Source organism: Montipora foliosa, chromosome 10 (assembly GCF_036669935.1).
Source record: "Montipora foliosa isolate CH-2021 chromosome 10, ASM3666993v2, whole genome shotgun sequence".
Classification (NCBI taxonomy): Eukaryota; Metazoa; Cnidaria; class Anthozoa; order Scleractinia; family Acroporidae; genus Montipora; species Montipora foliosa.
In genome coordinates, this window is record NC_090878.1 from 31,942,950 (window position 1) to 31,960,449 (window position 17,500).

A 17,500-nucleotide genomic window follows, 5' to 3' on the forward strand; every position below is an offset into this window, starting at 1 on the left:
TGACTAACCCACCAATCAGCATCTTTGGTTCCCATGGCTCATTCGTATATTCAAACTCGACGCCGACGAAAAGCGATGGAATCTGCAAGAATCTTTTTACTGAAGAATATCTAAAAACATACCATAACGGTGTTCGAGCTGTGAACTGAACAAAAACTCCAATTCACTTTCCGGAGGCGGAGTCGATTTTCCGTGGCATGTTCGGAAATTTGATTGATGGAAGCCAAATCGCAGTTTAGCGCTCAACGCTTGAAGGTAGACTCCGCAGAATTATGAAAATCGCAGTACGAGCTCTTTTAACTGGTTAAAACCATCGGTCCTTCATTGTTTCTAAAATATTGAAATGCATCACCTCAAACCGTGACAAGTTTCCAAAATGACAGCCGACTCTGTCTCCTGACCTCTGACGTAACCTTGATACTGACACTTTGGTGTAGCCTCCTGATATCATTTAAAATTACCTCTGAGTAAATTACGGTAGAGTGGCGTACTAGCTGTGGCAACTATGAACTTAAGAGGATAAGCTTAGCGGTTCCCCATCGTCGTTAACAATATAATTGATAGAAAACCTTGCAAGATGACCAGGAACGACCCACACTGAAAAAACGCAGACACATGGGTGGAGGGATATATTTATACAGCTGTGCATGTACCGGGATTCACACAAAGCGCATATAACGGCTACCACTTGTTTGCATGGCTCAAAATGATCTTTCAATACCTCCTGTAGACAATAATCAGTTCAGATTTGTACCCATCAGTCACTCATTGAATTAGTAAAAACTGGAAGAACGCCGCAAGGACGAGAATTGTTTCCAAGCAGAGCTGAGCGCTGTTCGCCAGCGTTTAGCTCTGAGTACAAATTTGAAAATGGTTAGCTTTCAGTTATTATGATGAATACCGTCATCAAACTTAAAAATTTCTCGTTGGCTTCGTTAGTCTTGCCAATGGAAATTTCGTATAGATGGCTTTCCGGGACCGCCAAACATTTATCAAGGTGCTGAGAAATTTGAGTTATGGAAACAAGTGCTTACCCGCCGACATTAAAGAACCGACACAAGCCATGAAGGTGTTCCTCCGAAATAACGCTCCGTCGCTATTTCAGTCACCAGTTCAAAAAAGAAAATTCTCCAAGTAAAGGAGGAGACATCTGGTCCCAGTTGCTCAAAGGGTAGATAGCGCTATCCACTGGATAACTCAATTGGTTTTGCTAGTGTTTATCCGCTGGATAACGATTTATCCGCTGGATAGCGTTATCCGCCTTTTGAACAACCAAGGCCAGACGAAGAGTCTACAGCAGATAAACATGAGTACTCACGCATTTCTTTTTGTTTTGTTTTTGTTTGTTTGTTGTTTGTTTGTTTTTTTCCTTTAATTTGGCGTCAGTCTGCATTTCCTCGACGTCCTCCTTAAGGTATCCTTATAGCCACTCACAGTTTGAGGTTCTGTGCATGTTTAACTGCTGCGCAGACGATTATTTTTGAACTAACAATTTTCAGTCGCAAAAATTATACTGCAAAATGTCATCAACGACTACAGAGATATGCGCCCCTGGACGGGCCTCCAACTACTGTTATTTTCATTTGTTTTTAACCTACAGTCCTTCAAATTACCTCTCGTTGAACTAACTCCCCATTGCTCTTAAAGTAACGAAGAGTAAATTGTGGTGTCGCCAACATCCTAAAAACACAAACAGTGGCGGTTAAGTTTTAGTGGAACGTAGTTACTTTACAGAACGCGCTAAATCAAATCTAATCGCGCCTCTTCAGGGACAAAGCCTTTTTGGAGTTTTCTGCTAAATCCTCTAACGTTCTAAGAAAAAGAGAAGGGTGGAATAAGTTCTCTCTAAAAGGACGTATACGGAGTAAGACTGTAAGATATAAAATAGTTTGCAGCTTACGTAATCGCAGCCATGTTGAATGACAAAATAGTAGATCACCGAACCGTTTATGACGTCACAAGCTGACAATTCCCAACCCTTCCCCTCCCTAATTGTATACTATTTTATGCAAATAGTTATTGTTTTGAAAAACATGGCCCTAGTCACCTGCGTAAGTGAAAACTAAGAATAGCCCCTTGTGATCTGTGCCTCTAGATGGTGGTAGAAAAACAGCCGTGTAATGGTATCCTTTTAGAAAAATGCGTGTGGTAGGGCAAACAATTATTTTTGAGGGGTGGAACAATTACCCGGAAAACGTTTTCGCAAGGGGGTAAAAATGAAGTCTGTTAATGAAATTAGCCCATTTCCGAGTTGCTGTTTGCCTCGGTCTCAAAGCAAGTCAAATGGCAATGAGTGGAGGGTGTATTTTCATGTCAATCAAGCTCATTGTCATTTGAATTTGGCAAAGGGGTTAATTCTCGATTTTACGTCACAACCTGCTTTGCATTCCTATTTTCCAAGAAATTTTGCATTGCAAAGCAGGTCGTGACGGAAAATCGAGAATAGACCCATGCCTCTCATCTCACGGTCGTGGGTCCAAATTACTGCTAGTTTTGATAACTTTGCGCGTGATGCCAGGCAGATGAAAAGCGAAATTTTGAGGTAAGAATGGTAAGGATCTTTTAGAAAAAGGAAAAAATGGCCGCAATGCGTTTCAAACAGATGCAAAGATTCATTTTAGCGAAAAAAATATTTTGGGGTTATGGGAATTTTAAGTTTAGGTGGAATTTAAGGAACTTACTTGTTAAGATGAATATCAACCACCATGTCTTTACCAAAAGCTTTCAGTTTGAAAGAGACGTACTCGTCGCTTGAATTCTTTGGAACAAAAATGAGTCAGAGTAACTTCAATCTGATTATATCTCGGCAATCACTACATAGTAGGGAGTTTATGCAACGAGAAAACGAGAATGGTTGGAAGAACAATACTGATGTTTCAAACCAAGAATGTTTGTTATTGGTTTAACGAGGAAAATTTATAATAGTGCTGCACCTGTGGCACGCATTTTACCACAGTTCAGGCGGGTACTCTGCAAAATAACAAAGTGATATTAGGAAGTTTAAAAAACGACAACAGCTACGCCACAAAGAAAGATTATTAGTTGAAAAAGGAAAACTACTCCTTCTGCACATCTGTGGCACGCAGTTAAGTACATTCCTCTGCCCTATACTTTGTCAAACAACAACGTGAAATCACAAAGTTTTAAGTTTTGACGGCGACGTGGCCATTCAACAATGAACGCTTCATTTCCTTTTTTATTTTATTTTATCATTTTTTTTGAAGCCGTTCGTGTGGTGATGCTTTCGTCTTCGTTGATATTGTCGTTGCTAAAACTGCGTAATAATTGTTAGCCTACAGAGAGGTAATATTGATCAGCCTATCGCTGCTTCGGTTTCAATACCCTATCAAGAAAAATAAGTGGATTAATTCCTTCCTAAAGAATATCACTTTGAATGGGTGGCACACCAACACGGTTATCAGACATTCGGAAGACTGAAGGGGGATTACGAACTCAGACAAGTGCGAATTGAATCGTGATGGTTTAATAACATTACTAGAGACTGGTTTGAGAGGCTTTTAAGTATCATTCTCTTCAGCACAGAACGTGATTCTTTTAGTCAGTACTGAAAAACCCTCGGAAACAACCTCAGTTCTGCTCCGAACCAAGAATTCGGAGAATTACCGAATGCTACTCTGCGTAGTCTCGAAGATTTGAAGCAGAAGTGGTTGGCAATAGTTACTGATATGGTTTGCAAAAGACCATATTTCTCAGTATTGGACTGGGACTGTAGCTTGCATTGGAGGCTAAGCGGGGAAATCTTTTCAAACGCAAATACTTTTTAATGTATTCCCCCGCATTAGCCTCCATTGTAAGCTACTTAAAAAATATCGTACTCTTTGATTGCCCTTGATTATTATAGTATTTTTGATAGCGGCTTATACGACTGCGCGCATCTTCAATTAAATTGTCTATCATCTCAAATCACATTTCCACTTTATTTATTCTCCAAATTGACCCCAAGATCATAGAGTTGTTTTAAGAAAGTTTGGACTGAAATTTCACGTTTTTATTGGCTTTGAAATACGGGAAAAGTGGTCATACTTTGATCCATGACCGAACAATGAAGGGAAATGGCCTCCATACCGGGTTGACGTCACAAGTTAATTTGCATTGCTGTTTTTAAAGAACTTTCTCAATACCAAACAGTTTGTGACATTTCATTCAAAAGGTTCTAAAAACTACACGATGTGTTTGGGATGATTTCGGAGAATAACTAAAGTGGAAAAATGTGTTAAGGTGATATCCACTTTAAGCCGGTTAGAGCTTGTCCTTCTTCTGAGAGAGAAAATGCCTTGGAAAAGGATACTCTCCACACTTGTGCACTCCACTGGTTCAGATTAATATTTCAGACCAATCAGAATTGATGAAAAATTTCTCGTAACTCTAAATTTATTCCACTCGTGGTTTTAATGCTCTGATCAACTCGAAACTTCAACATCTCCACCACCCCCCTCCCTCGGGGCGAAACCCGGACATTTGAACTTTTGGAGATTGGATCGTTGAAATTCCTGCCCCCTCTGGCCAAAATGGCGTTCAAGTGCCTTAACCTATCGTCGGATTTGTCTGTCAAACCCTACCAAAGAACAAGCGCGATAGGCTCCTGAGGTCTTTAAAACGCTTTTGTATAAAGATGCCAAGACATGTTCCGTGACCCTTTATATAATGATGCCTTAAGTTTTTTTTACCAGAATTGAGCTACTACAAAAACACAACTTTAATATTGAAAGTACTACAAGTGAATTAAAAATTGAATTAATTAAGTCGGACAATGTCAATAAGCAAGTATATTAAGCTACTCCAACTCCGAAACACGGCAAAGGTTGTTTAACGACGTATTGTATATTTATCAACAACAGAGCCTAGAGCGTTTACGACTGCATATATTTTAAATTGTCCAGTGTCAGTTGATTAACAGAAACGCACAGCTTTCAGAACTTTGACCATGAAATGGGACTGTGAAAACGTACCATATTGTGTTCACTCTATGCTATGACAAAGACGAATTACGCAGCCAAAATTCCTTTGAAGATAACTTTTGAAGACCTTAGTCTTTTTGTTAGCCAATCGCACATCGCAAATGCTGCTCTTCCTTTAAACTCTCCCATCTCGTCTATACGTGTTTATAGTTGTTACCGACTTCAGAGCCCCAAAGTAAAAATCATTTGAAACCCAGCACTTCCGGTTCAATCTTCCCCACCCCACCCAGACAAAGGTCAAATTCCCCACTACCCGGGCACAGAAAATAATCAAAATGCCCGGGATTTACCCGGGAAAGGGAAGGGGGGATATGTTGAAGTTTTCATTTGATCGGCGCATAATATCCGTGTCAAGCTCAGCACACTTCTTCTATTAACGATTACGCGTAACAGAAAAAAAAAAAAAGCTGAAATGAATATCGAGACCAATATGAGTTAATTCAAGTTTAAATTCGAGAGATTTTTATGGAATCACCACCTGGGATTCTTACATTTGCTTCGGCTTGGACGCGAAAAAAGTAGGTTTTTGTCAAATACAAGAAGCCTGGTGTGATCAACAATCGCGTCCTCAGTAATCAGCAATAGTTTATTTCGGAACCAACGTTGCATATGATTTCTGCCGACTCGGCCAACATTGCATTTTTTTTTTACAAACCCACGTCGCTCATTTGACCAACAGGTGCCTTGCTTTCTTAGTATGGATGGTAAACAGCTTGATCAAACGAATATCCACTCACAGCCCTATTGGTGTCTTCTTATTCATATAGGCGAGAGTGAGATCATTTTCAAGTTTGAAAAAATAAATAAATAAACTTTGCCTATAAGAAGTAAAATCACACGTGAGAATATTAAAAGCGATAAAAAATGTGGAAACATGTACTAAGCGTTACAAAAGGTAAGTGATAAAAACTAAAAAAGGCTAGATAACAACAGGACAAAAAGCTTTACAAAGGAATACATGAAATACTCCGAGCTATAAACATAACTTTGCACGGATGGAGTCAGACTGCGTGTTCAAAGTTGGCTTTTGTTCTTTTATAAAAAGCATCTCATAAATTAAGCAATCAAATGTTCTCTGGCACTTCCGTAAGATCTTGAAACTACGAGATATGTCCCTTGGGTCCCTCCCATGTTGATCTGACGTGTTTCCCGATGGCAGATCCCTTATGTTCTTCAATGCGTTGATACAGGTGTCGGCATGTGTAGCCGACATAATCCGCATCGCACAGATCACACTTGAAATGGTGAACAACGCATTGTTGGTTAACAATAGGGGATTTGCTTTCTTTTGGCTTGATGTTAGATCCGATCTTTATAGATGGGGGTATTTCACTTACCTTTTGTAACGCTTAGTACATGTTTCCACATTTTTTATCGCTTTTAATATTCTCACGTATGATTTTACTTCTTATAGGCAAAGTTTATTCTTTTTTTTTTTTTAAACTTGATGATGAATGAAAATTTTATCGCTAGTTTTTATCTTGAAATGTATTTCGAAGAAACGACTTATTAGGCGAGTGTGATTTAGGTTAAATGATAGAGTTAAAACTGGAAATCGTGTCATTTATCTCGTAGAATACGAAAACTGAAAGTGAAAAAAATATATTCTGGATTTAGTTTTGAGTGACCTTCACGAGAGTTCTTTTCTAATATTCTTCAATACTGAAAAAAAACAACGCGTAGAAATAGAATTTCACTATTTTCCTGAGTCTTGTCCAAATTTGAAGAACTCAAGTGAGACTTCTTCTTTTGCCGATATTGCATGGCAGCAGGAGTCCATGACTACTCATGGGCTCCTTCTGATGGCAGCGATTCAAACACTCTCACTAGAGTTCGAAAGCTGGAAATTGCGATACCAACATTGAGCTTTTTAATAAATCTAACAGAGGTATCACCTTTGATTTTGTGGATAAGTCCCTCCTCAGGCGCCCCTTATTAAGTCTCTCCGGAAACACAATGTCCACGGAATCATCGATATCTTCAAACCATGCTGAAAGTAATTAAATAATCTTGTCATTTTAACACTTTAGAATCTAACCTGCGTTGAAAGCTAACAGCAAGCGGTGTCATTCTTTGTTTATGCTATCGATAACAGAGGCTATGCATTAAAGTGACGAAAACTTCTGTATTTTTTTTATACGATTGATCAAAAAAATCTTTGGAATAAATAAGGAAATGCCTTGCTTCCTAGCCAGTTGCGATAAAATGAGTTAACTTTTTGCAACGTTCCAGGTAAGTGTTGTTCTGCTACTAATCATGTGATCACCCCGATTCATTTACATCGCTTGTGAGGCAGGAACGTGGTAAATACTGCGTTGGACAATTTTGGATCGACAATGAATGCTAACGATTCAGTTTTTTGTTAATTTTTTTTTTGTTTGTTTTGTTTTGTTTTGTTTTTTTTTGTTGTTGTTGTTGTTTCCCGTAACTCTTAAGTTAGCAATGTGAATCGCGTATTGCCCTGAATTCATAATGATGAGATTTGAGATATGCTATACCTCCCGGTGCTGGATGTGATCCAATTCCAATCAATAGCATTGTACAAACAAGGCACAGCAAAAACACACCTTGAAAAAAAAACACACGTAAAAGAGCAAAATAAGAGGGGTGGTAACAGATTATCATTGATGCAACTGCATTCGCGTTATGCCAATGTGAGATCAGATGAGCCCATCAAACTTGAAGAGTCTCTTAACCACTTGTACCGCTACGCAATAAGTGATCGAAATCGTAAGACAGACAATTATAGTAAAACAGATACACTTTTACATAACATAAATAAGGTAATGACGTAACAATGAAGACAACTCGATAATGACGAACAGACAAGGATATCAAATACACTTTTTCCGGCCTTTCCTTCGTTTCAGTCTTTAATCATGATTTCCTTAAAAATGTTTAGTACCTCTATGCACCTTAAATTCAATATACTGTGGTTAGCTTATTACAAACGTTCCGACAGCTGTTGCATGTGTCTCAAGGACGGAGCTAGACAACGGTCATGGGAATTCTGCCAAACGGAAGCTCAGCAATCGAATGAGGTACACTAAATAACAAGCACTTAGAACAACAAACCTCGAAACAGCATTTTTACCAGTGACTCTCAATAATCCCTCGAACTCCTCTTCTGAGAGCGGAGTCGATTGCGGTCGCCCAACTTTTAAGCAGCTAAGGTATGTGCCAAATGGCTTGACGCTATTTATTTACACAGCGGGAGCCGGTTCACACTTTGCTTATGTTAAGTGACTCAAATGACAAATACTGGCCACTCGGGGGAAGAAGAATAGAGAGGAGGAAGCAATGAGCTATGGGCCAACTCTTACAGGTCACCCCACTCATAAAAATTATGTTTACATTTTCTCCAGTTCATCACGGTCTGGAAACGGGGTGATCCGGGTTGAATTTCGGCGCATTGACGACACTTCATTCCTTTAAGAAACTAAAATAAGTCCCGCGGACTTCAATTTATCGTTGCTGTGGTTATCAGTGATAAATGTTGTCACTTCAAAAAAATGTACCACAGCATAACTATCTATAAGATACGCTAGTTGTTTACGTACGAGCAAGGACAAAAGTGAGCCAGCTTTGAAAGAGAATTGCCGCTAAAATTTAGCCAAGTCAGCATGGAAGCAACAAATGACGTCCAAAACAATGAAATGGTTTAATCCAATAATCACAAGAGTTCACTGAAGCTTCGTTTTGTTGAAACCTCGAAAAGAAACGAAAAGGATTGGAATTTTAAAAAGCTTTCTTTTAATATTTGACTTTCAAGTTTGGGTACGATGATGGAAAGGTGTCATGCGCATGCAAGAAGAATAAGAATACAGGTTGCTTGGCAACGGGCGAAAGGACAACTGAAAAATCAGAGACCTCGGCAGGAATCGCAGCAAGTCAAGTCAATTTTTATTTCACTCACTCAGAATATTATATACATAAAGCTAGGATAATTTTACAATTTTACAATATTGTTTGAATAAAATAATGAATACAATACATATTATAGAATAGAAAAGAACCAGAATAATTTGTATTCCATACATGAAAAATAAAAGAGAAAAAAGACATAGGAGAAGAAAGAACAATAAGCTTCCGATACTTTATTACGGTGTAGGGTTTTGGGACACTTAAATAGTTAGTAAACTAATCGAGTCGAGTAGGTGCCCCAAATTAACTATCATCAAACTTGTTGACCATATTAACATAAATTACTTAAGAATCAAATCTACGAAAATCCGAATCTACATAAATATCCTGTCACTTTGGAACCAATCAAAAACAGATAGTCACAGCCAACTTCCAGCACTTAGAGCTGACTACATTACTTGATTAACTTATTGTGATTATACCATGCTTACCACTATACTTATGTATAAAATTAAGCTAGCTAATTATCAATATCAATGTCATAACTGTCAATCATAGAGTTCTTAATCTAGAGAAAGGAAAAATCTGCTTTACGTCATGATCAAGAGGTAATGAATTCAAAACAGTAACACCAGAAAAACAAAGAGAATAAATATCCATACCATACTGAGTGGTCTGAACTTGGTTTACAAACTGCATCATCATTATTTGGTTGACGTGTATAAATATGAATAGCAGAAGATATTCGCCTAAACTAATCAGCATTATATAATAACCCAAGTTATTCACGGATTTTGATTGGTTCTTGCCTATGATTTGTTAGAGGACAGACGCACGATTGACGTCACCATCAGCGTTTATGCGAATAAAGTTTAATTGTTTATTATATAAAACAAATAGATTCCATGTTGCCGTGGGTCTGTTCAGTAATAGATCACAGATGACGCCAAAATGTGGTAAGAACATCAGTGACACACTCGGCTATCGCCTCGTGTGCCACTTTTTTGTTCTTACCACATTTTGGCGTCATCTGTGATCTATTACTGAACAGACGCACGGCAACATGGAATCTATTTGTTAAAAACAAGATCAAGTTAATTTATGAAACCATTGATAACCATTAAAAAAAATTCCAATATGGATTATATCACAACTGAATTTTTAAAAGATACAGGGATTTGAGCAAGGGCTCTCAGTGCGATGCGGGTTCAGAAAATGCCATAATCCTGACTAAACGCTTTTGCAAAGGGGTCAAAATTTTTAGGTAAATTGGTTAGGTTAGACCCCAAACATGGACATCGTAAGTTAAAAAAAAAGGATATATCAGAGAATTTTAAAGCATTTTAATATATCAATGTTAAAACAGTACTTCAATTTTGAAAAGATTCCTACAGTTTTCGACAGTTTCAGACAAAGCTTATCAATGTGACTTTTCCAAGTTAGATTACCATCAAAGGTAATACCATGATATTTAACTGTAGAAACTTGCTGAATATTTACACCATTACTCTTTAGATTAAAAGTCTTCTAAGTTTTATTATTATTATTATTATTATTATTATTATTATTATTATTATTATTATTATTATTATTATTGTCCATAATGTTCGCTTAGTAAAATATATTCTATATACAAGGCTAAAAGTTAAAAAAAAAAAATTTAAATATTCAAACCAAACGTTTTCGGCTGTTTGCCATCATCACCCTGATGATGGCAAACAGCCGAAAACGTTTGGTTTGAATATTTTAATTTTTTTTAACTTTTAGCCTTGTATATAGAATATATTATTATTATTATTATTATTATTATTATTATTATTATTATTATTATTATTATTATTATTTTAATGAAAGAGAATGAAATTAATTTTTACGATACTAAGTGCCATTCGGTTGGATTTCATCCACTCGGCAACTGAAATGAGATCGTGATTTAGCTTAAACTCAAGATAAATTAGGGCAGATGCTCTACCAATTGAGCTACTAGATATCACTAGAAAGTCAGGTCGTTTGTCTAGGTCCTTAATGGCCCGGACAATGTGTCCCACTGGTCTGCGGCTGGGCTCTACAAAGTCATGCGCCTCAGTTTATACAAATACATAATATGATGGGAAGGAAAAATGCGCCGGTGTTACGGAGGTCGTAGGTTCGATTCCTGCTTTTGGGTACAGTGTTTTATAAAATTTGCTAGTGAAATTTTGATGCCTTTTCTTTAGTTTTTAAGATTGTTGTGCATGTGAGTTACAGTTTCAACATGAGTTGAACAAAATTTCCACGGAAACTCAAATTAAAATTACCGTGGTAGTACGAAGTCTGAACCAAAACAAAAAATAATGTGGTATAATATTTTGTATGACTCCACAATAGTTAAATAGATTCCCAAGGTAATTGCAAGCAACATAGACTTTCATGGCTGGTTTTGTTCAGAAAGATAGCGTTTGTTTATAATGTCCACTGATTTATTTCCAGTGGGGTCAACTAGCTTGGCAGCCACTTCTAAAGATCCAAATTTCTCGTTTGTTTGGTACCGTAGGTCACATCTTTCCCCAAGAATGACTTCCTTTACGTACTGAGCGACCTCCTCGCAATCTTGCATGCATCTTTCAAACTCCTTTTTCACATTCGTTGTAAGAAGCTCTATCATGGTTCTTGTCTTCGGGTCAGCGGGCGATGCCTCCACGCTTTTCTGGCACCAGTCCTCTGCCTTCGGTAATATCGTAGTCCGCACTGGGCCTGGTTCCAACAAACAGCACCTACCAATAAGAAAGTCATATGCGCACATAAAATAACTTAAGAACGTTTATGTTGAATGTTTTTTTTTTTTTTTCTTAACCGAATTAGTCTTTTAAAATTAATATCTTTCGATCCAAACTTAACACAGTGATTGCAAGTCAGACCATATCGCAAACGTTGTACGTGTCAGGCCTAAGACCACACAGGTATCTACGGAATCTCGATTCCAGAGCTCTTATCTTTTGCGTGCAGACATGAATTTAGAGACTTAACTGATTAGAGTGTAATGTGAAGTGCCACATATGAACCATGTGAGCGTTAGCCCTACTGATGGAAATGGGTCCACACAAGGACAGAGAAAAACTCTGGCCAGGGTGGGAATAGCCCTTATTCACAATAGCCGCCATGTTGGTTTTCAAATTGTCATGCAAATTAGCCATGTGTTATGCTGGGGGGCAAACATTGGAATAAAGGCAAATTGCGGAAAATCGGCTCGTCGTTGAATTAAAATTGCTAAATGTACATTTTAGAATTCAGAATTAAGTACCTTTTATAATAATTTTATATATTTTGATTGCCTCCGACATGTTGACTTTCTACTTCGTTATCTGCTAATTTTTCACTAGAAAAACATCGAAGTAACTTGTGTAATCATTCTATTTTACTACTTAGGTGATAAACATTCAACGAACGCGAAACAAATCATCTGTGTGGCTAAGATGTTCGTTATAACCTCTCGAACTTTTGTTGTTTGCCCCCTCAGAAGTGTGTAGCTAATTTGCATGATAAAGGCAAACCCAACATGGCGGCTATCGTGAATAAGGTCTATTGAACCCACGACTTTCGGGTTAGATGTCCGCCGCTCTACCGACTGAGCTACAAGGTCAGACGGGGGCAGGCCGTGGGAACTGAAGACGTTAAAGTCACGGCAATGAACATGTACAAGTACAAGGAAGGATTACGTTTTTGCAAACGTTGGCCGTGTAGCAGCCGTGTAGCATGAATTTAGAGGTTTTGTTGAAGAGAGCTAATAATCACTTTTTGTCATAATCGTCGATGCTGAGTTGCATACGATGACAAATGATCAGTCATCGCGTGTGACTCAATCTCAACGAACGGAGCAAACTACCAATGATCAGTAACTGCCACGAAAAAAAGGAAGGCGTATGAAGGAAAGAGCTTGCTATGATACTGATCAAAAGGCTCTTAATTACCGCTTTCACAACATGACCATGGATTTTGTCGTCGGGCTCGGAGTAATTATTGTGACAGGTAACTTTTTGTATCCCTGTAAACGGGATCCCAACGTTTTTCCAGAAAAAAAAAATGAGCTGAAAAATTATCGGTACAGGGCACAGGATAATACTAGCAGAGATCTGAGGACTCGTCATGTTAAAGGTTTCGCCGTGCATTATCACTTTTACCTATATTTGTTCTTATTTTCTGAAACGGTGGGGGGACTAACCTGCCAACACTCGCTTAGACTTAAATCACTTCTTTTCAAGTTACTTATATCAATTCTAATCATAACTTTTCTCTTTTTTACCTAATGTTAAAGTGTTGCATAATTGGGGCTATGCTTTCTGTCAGCCCTTCAATGGCAAATTTCGATGAGCAATAAATCTCTACGAAAGGAACTCCCACAATTCCATAGTGACTACTGTTGTTAATGATGACGCCACTCTGCCTCGCTTTCATGCTTGGGATCACTGCTTGGATTAGCCTCAGGGCGCCAAAATAGTTGACCTCAAAAAGCTCCTTGACCATTTCCATAGGAACAAATTCCAAAGGAATACGAAACATCCCAATACCGGCGTTATTGACTGTGGATTCGAGAAAATACGGTAAGTGTCAGTCCAATCATTATAAGGAGAGAGGCTAAAAAAACAGCAAAACAAAAGTCACACATATTACGAATATTATTAAGACTGGAATACAATGATTACAGAAGCCCATGACTAGGAGCGAACAACAGTCCTATATTCCTGTCACGGCATTTTTTGATTGGATTTTCCGCGAACGAGACTCTTACAGGAGCTCGATGATCAATCACAAGAAACTAGCTTGGCGTCATAGCGTAACGAACCCGAACTGCCATTTTTTTTTTTGGCGGAAACAGTAGTCTAAAAATAGATCGGTCTGTGAAGATGCCGTGGCATAGACTTAGTATGACAGTTATTTGCTTTTATTCATGGACTTCTGGGCCCGGTTCTTCGAAAGCCGATTAACTTAACCCAGGATTAGCGTAAACTTTTGTATCATGTTTTCAACTTTTTAGTGAAAGTTTCTTTTGTGTATTCTTGCTTTTTAAGATTGCCTTTCTTCAATGTAAAGTTTTGCTGAATATCAGGGTTGCACAGCATTTGGGAATAGAGAAATAAGCTCCTTGGTTAATTTTTAATCTAGGATTAGTGTTAATCGGATTTTGAACAACCGAAGCCTGTTGATTATCATTATCATCAACTCTATTGTATTCAACATCACTTGCTCTTAAGCTATTTTCGCGCGAGCCGGTGGTGTATTGGTTTCTGGGTGGTTTGGATCGTCCTCTAAATAGCCCATTTCCGAGTTGCTGCATGCCTCAGTTTCAAAGCGAGTCCTGGTGCACAACCATTCAAATGGAAATGAGTTGCGTATTCTTATGCAAATCAAACTCATTTCCCTTACAATAGTTGAGCACCAAGACTCACTTCGAAACCGATTCAAACAGTAACTCGGAAAAGGCCTATTTCTGATCATATCGCTTTGTTAACTGGCTTTGGGCTGTAATGCACTCGGGGTCTTTCGTTCCTTCCTTCTTACCCAATTAATAAGTAATCTCACTTCGATGTATCCTTCAAGAGATTTTTCTCCATGGTTAAATTACTTCTACACAACAAGATTAATAGCATATGTTAAATCACGTGACAGCAGTAAATTCCAAGACAAGTAGGCTCCATCTTAAGAGTTCTCTTTCCAGCGTTGCTTGCAATTAGATTCCCATTTATAGTAGTGCTTCTCTATTTGTAATAGAAAGTAAAATGATTAAATTTCCATTTCAAGCCTGGAGATCATAGGATATTAATTTCTCTTCGAATGTTCAAAAATATTTTTCAACACTCGAAGCGGCCATGTAATATTCTATTTATTATATTGTTATGAGCATCAGGGTTATTTTTAGATTATCCGTCATGCAATTCCAGACTTTTCTAGGATCGTCTTACAATCTGTAACATTCCAGAAATTTCTTTCATGTGACTCAGCAGTTTCTACAAATAGCACAACTTGTAATAGACTATAAATAGCAACAGAACGTTCTAGATGCTTAAAAGTATAAAAGCAGGCTTGTAAATAATAGAAAAAAACTCTTTTGCCCGAGGGCTTACCCTCGTGGCTGGCTGTGATTAATGGATGCGATAACTGTGATGAAGCTATAATCGACTGCGATAACTATGGTGGAGATATAACCTTTGACCTTGCGATATCCGGAGAGAAGAAGAGAGGATAGCCAAAACAGGAAGAAGACAAAGAAGTCACAGTTTATTATGAAATCCTTCGTGAGAGTTTGTGTACACAAATAATCCAGTGAATCAGGAAGTTCAAGAATTGTCTACAGTCGGTGGAAGTTGGAATTCAAAGTTAATCGAGATCAATACCTGAATGGTCATGAAAGACAGTAAGCCCGCTTTGCTTTACGAAATGCTTAACTTAATCTTTAACCGACGTAATTGTAACAGTGTAAAACTAATTACTGGGTTGCCTATGGGCAAACCCAGTCGAGGTCTGCGTTTAGTTTGTTTGTTTTATTTATTTTTTTGTTTTTTTTAATTTTTTTTTTTTGTTTTTTTTTCCGTGTCGGTAAAAGTCTTGCCTGTCACTCCCCTGGTAAGTGGTGTCTTTGTGTATAGAGCCTTCTGCGCGTATTTTCTTAGGATCGAGAGGGTAGTGGAACTGCGTAGATTTCCCTGGTGGACACAGTAGAATCATTAACTTAGCCTGCAATGGCGTCGAAAGTCATGCAACGCGAATGGCGTTTTAGTGGATCCTTAAACAAAATATACCCTTATGGAGCTCAATAATGGAAAGTCAGTTGGATAAACTAGGCATGAATCTCAAAAGCGACGAGTACTGGACTTCGACAACAATCTATCGCCCGTCGAGACGAAATCAAAGTGAGCTGTATTTACCTGAAGTACATGGTAATTTGACACAATTGAGTTTCTTGTCTTCACGCATGCAATGAAATAGGAAGAGGTTTTCGCCTCTAAGAGCAAATATGTTGTTTGTTTCAATAAAATTTTCGCTGGAAAGGGATTCTGTGGTATTTTCTGCCTTTGTGAATTATAATATCATGTTGTGTATTGGATTTTCGAGCTTAAGGTTTAAATGTGATATGGGAGAGGTTTTTTAGTATTGCTCTGTAAGCAGGAAGGGTTCACAGGCTTGTTGGAAGCGTGCTTGAGTTTCAACAAAATGAGCCCCAAAATCATTGAAAACGTGTGAAGCAGACGAATAATAAAGTAGCTGCTATTGCCAAAATGATGGAATTACCTGGTGACAATAACGTCGTACGCGTCTTTGAGAGTAGAATTTTGACTTTGCATAAACAAGAGTTGGGCGATTGTGATCTTTGTTTTGACTTCGCTCATTTCATTGTCAAACTTTATAACACTTGACAGAAAGAGAAACTTACAAAAACCCGGTATCTTGCCATCATTTGACACAGATGCTTCACTGTTTGGCGAGTAAACATGCCGCGGTAATCACGACGCCCGCTGAATTCCGGCCATGTCACTTTCGATTTTGCAATTTACTTGAACGTAGCAAAAATCTCCCAAAATGTTTGTCGCTGATCGTAACTTTTTATATTCGATATTCACGGTTCAAAATTAATGTTGTTTTCATGTCGTAAATATTTCATTCTCGATCGACCGTCCCGGAAACTTCCTTCTGCTCTTTCTAAAAACTGTGTATCAATAGTTATTTGCTTTTTCATCAATATTTGTTTTGCATAAAGCAAGCTAACAAAATCTGTACCTTGCCGAGTTCGCATTTGTTAGCGTTAATAGTATTTTCGGTCAGATGCTTCTGTTTTTTTATGAGGGGTTTATTGTTTTGGTCTCCCATCCTATTAAACACTAACCTCGCTCAACAGGGCTTGACTTCAGTAAAGTTTAGTATTACAAAGCTGTCAGATGCTCAGAGAGCACACTTGTGGTGCAAAGAAGTTGTGAGGGAACTTGAAAATTATCAACATGTCAGCCCAGAAGCCAATGTTTCTCGCTTCTCTTTTATTTGTTATTCTTCAGAGACTGGAATGCTGTATTTCAATACCACACAATTCAGTGCCTTCTGATTTTCTGTAGCACGTACCACAGGCAACCCAGTGTATGCTTCACGGAAGCATCTTGTTAAATAATAGTGAAAAAGGGTAACTGCTTGTTGTCACACTTTTGTTGCGTGCCTTATATCGTACTCGGTGTTGATTTTCTTGTTATTTAACACTTTTATTCGTACCACTGCGCACTAAAACATCGAATAACAACTCAAAATTTGCCACGAGGAGTGAACACCAATGCGAGGCTCCCAAAAAACAAAACGAGGCTATTTCACAGAAACAATGTCAATTTTAACACAGGGGAGTTGTTTTTATTCTTGCCTTGTTCGCGGACATATCTTGGTTATTCCTGCACGTAACAATATAAACACGAAAGACATCGAAAGGCGTGATTTTCATATGTAACCATAGCAACAGTGATCTTTTCACGTGTGAAAATACGAGGCTGATTCATCTAGAGAATTTCAAACGTGCTCGAATTACAAACGTACTTCGGATGACTATTAAAAAATGGCACCATTTTTAATAAAGATAGCTTGGGGTAAATTCCAAGAACGCGACATATGTTTTAGTTTAGTGCGAAATAGAAGTCTGCGTATGGTTTGCA

At 38.1% G+C, this 17,500-nt stretch overlaps 2 protein-coding genes across 2 annotated transcripts in view; both read right to left on the bottom strand.

Moving 5' to 3' along the window:
• The window catches only part of LOC137973984 (uncharacterized), a 62,722-nt gene extending 54,566 nt beyond the window's left edge, over window positions 1-8,156 (bottom strand). Inside the window, exons 1-6 of the mRNA XM_068820898.1 lie at window positions 8,055-8,156; window positions 7,478-7,546; window positions 6,875-6,969; window positions 2,682-2,758; window positions 1,614-1,680; window positions 353-441 (exon numbers count right to left, since the gene is read on the bottom strand). Of these exons, the coding sequence (XP_068676999.1) occupies window positions 353-441; window positions 1,614-1,680; window positions 2,682-2,758; window positions 6,875-6,969; window positions 7,478-7,546; window positions 8,055-8,067 (410 nt within the window). The 5' untranslated portion in view covers window positions 8,068-8,156. The remainder of the gene's footprint in view (window positions 1-352; window positions 442-1,613; window positions 1,681-2,681; window positions 2,759-6,874; window positions 6,970-7,477; window positions 7,547-8,054) is intronic.
• A 2,440-nt stretch (window positions 8,157-10,596) lies between these two features.
• The window catches only part of LOC137973983 (retinol dehydrogenase 8-like), a 19,718-nt gene continuing 12,814 nt past the window's right edge, over window positions 10,597-17,500 (bottom strand). The window contains exons 2-3 of the mRNA XM_068820896.1: window positions 13,123-13,399; window positions 10,597-11,596 (exon numbers count right to left, since the gene is read on the bottom strand). Coding sequence (XP_068676997.1) covers window positions 11,251-11,596; window positions 13,123-13,399 — 623 coding nt within the window. The 3' untranslated portion in view covers window positions 10,597-11,250. The remainder of the gene's footprint in view (window positions 11,597-13,122; window positions 13,400-17,500) is intronic.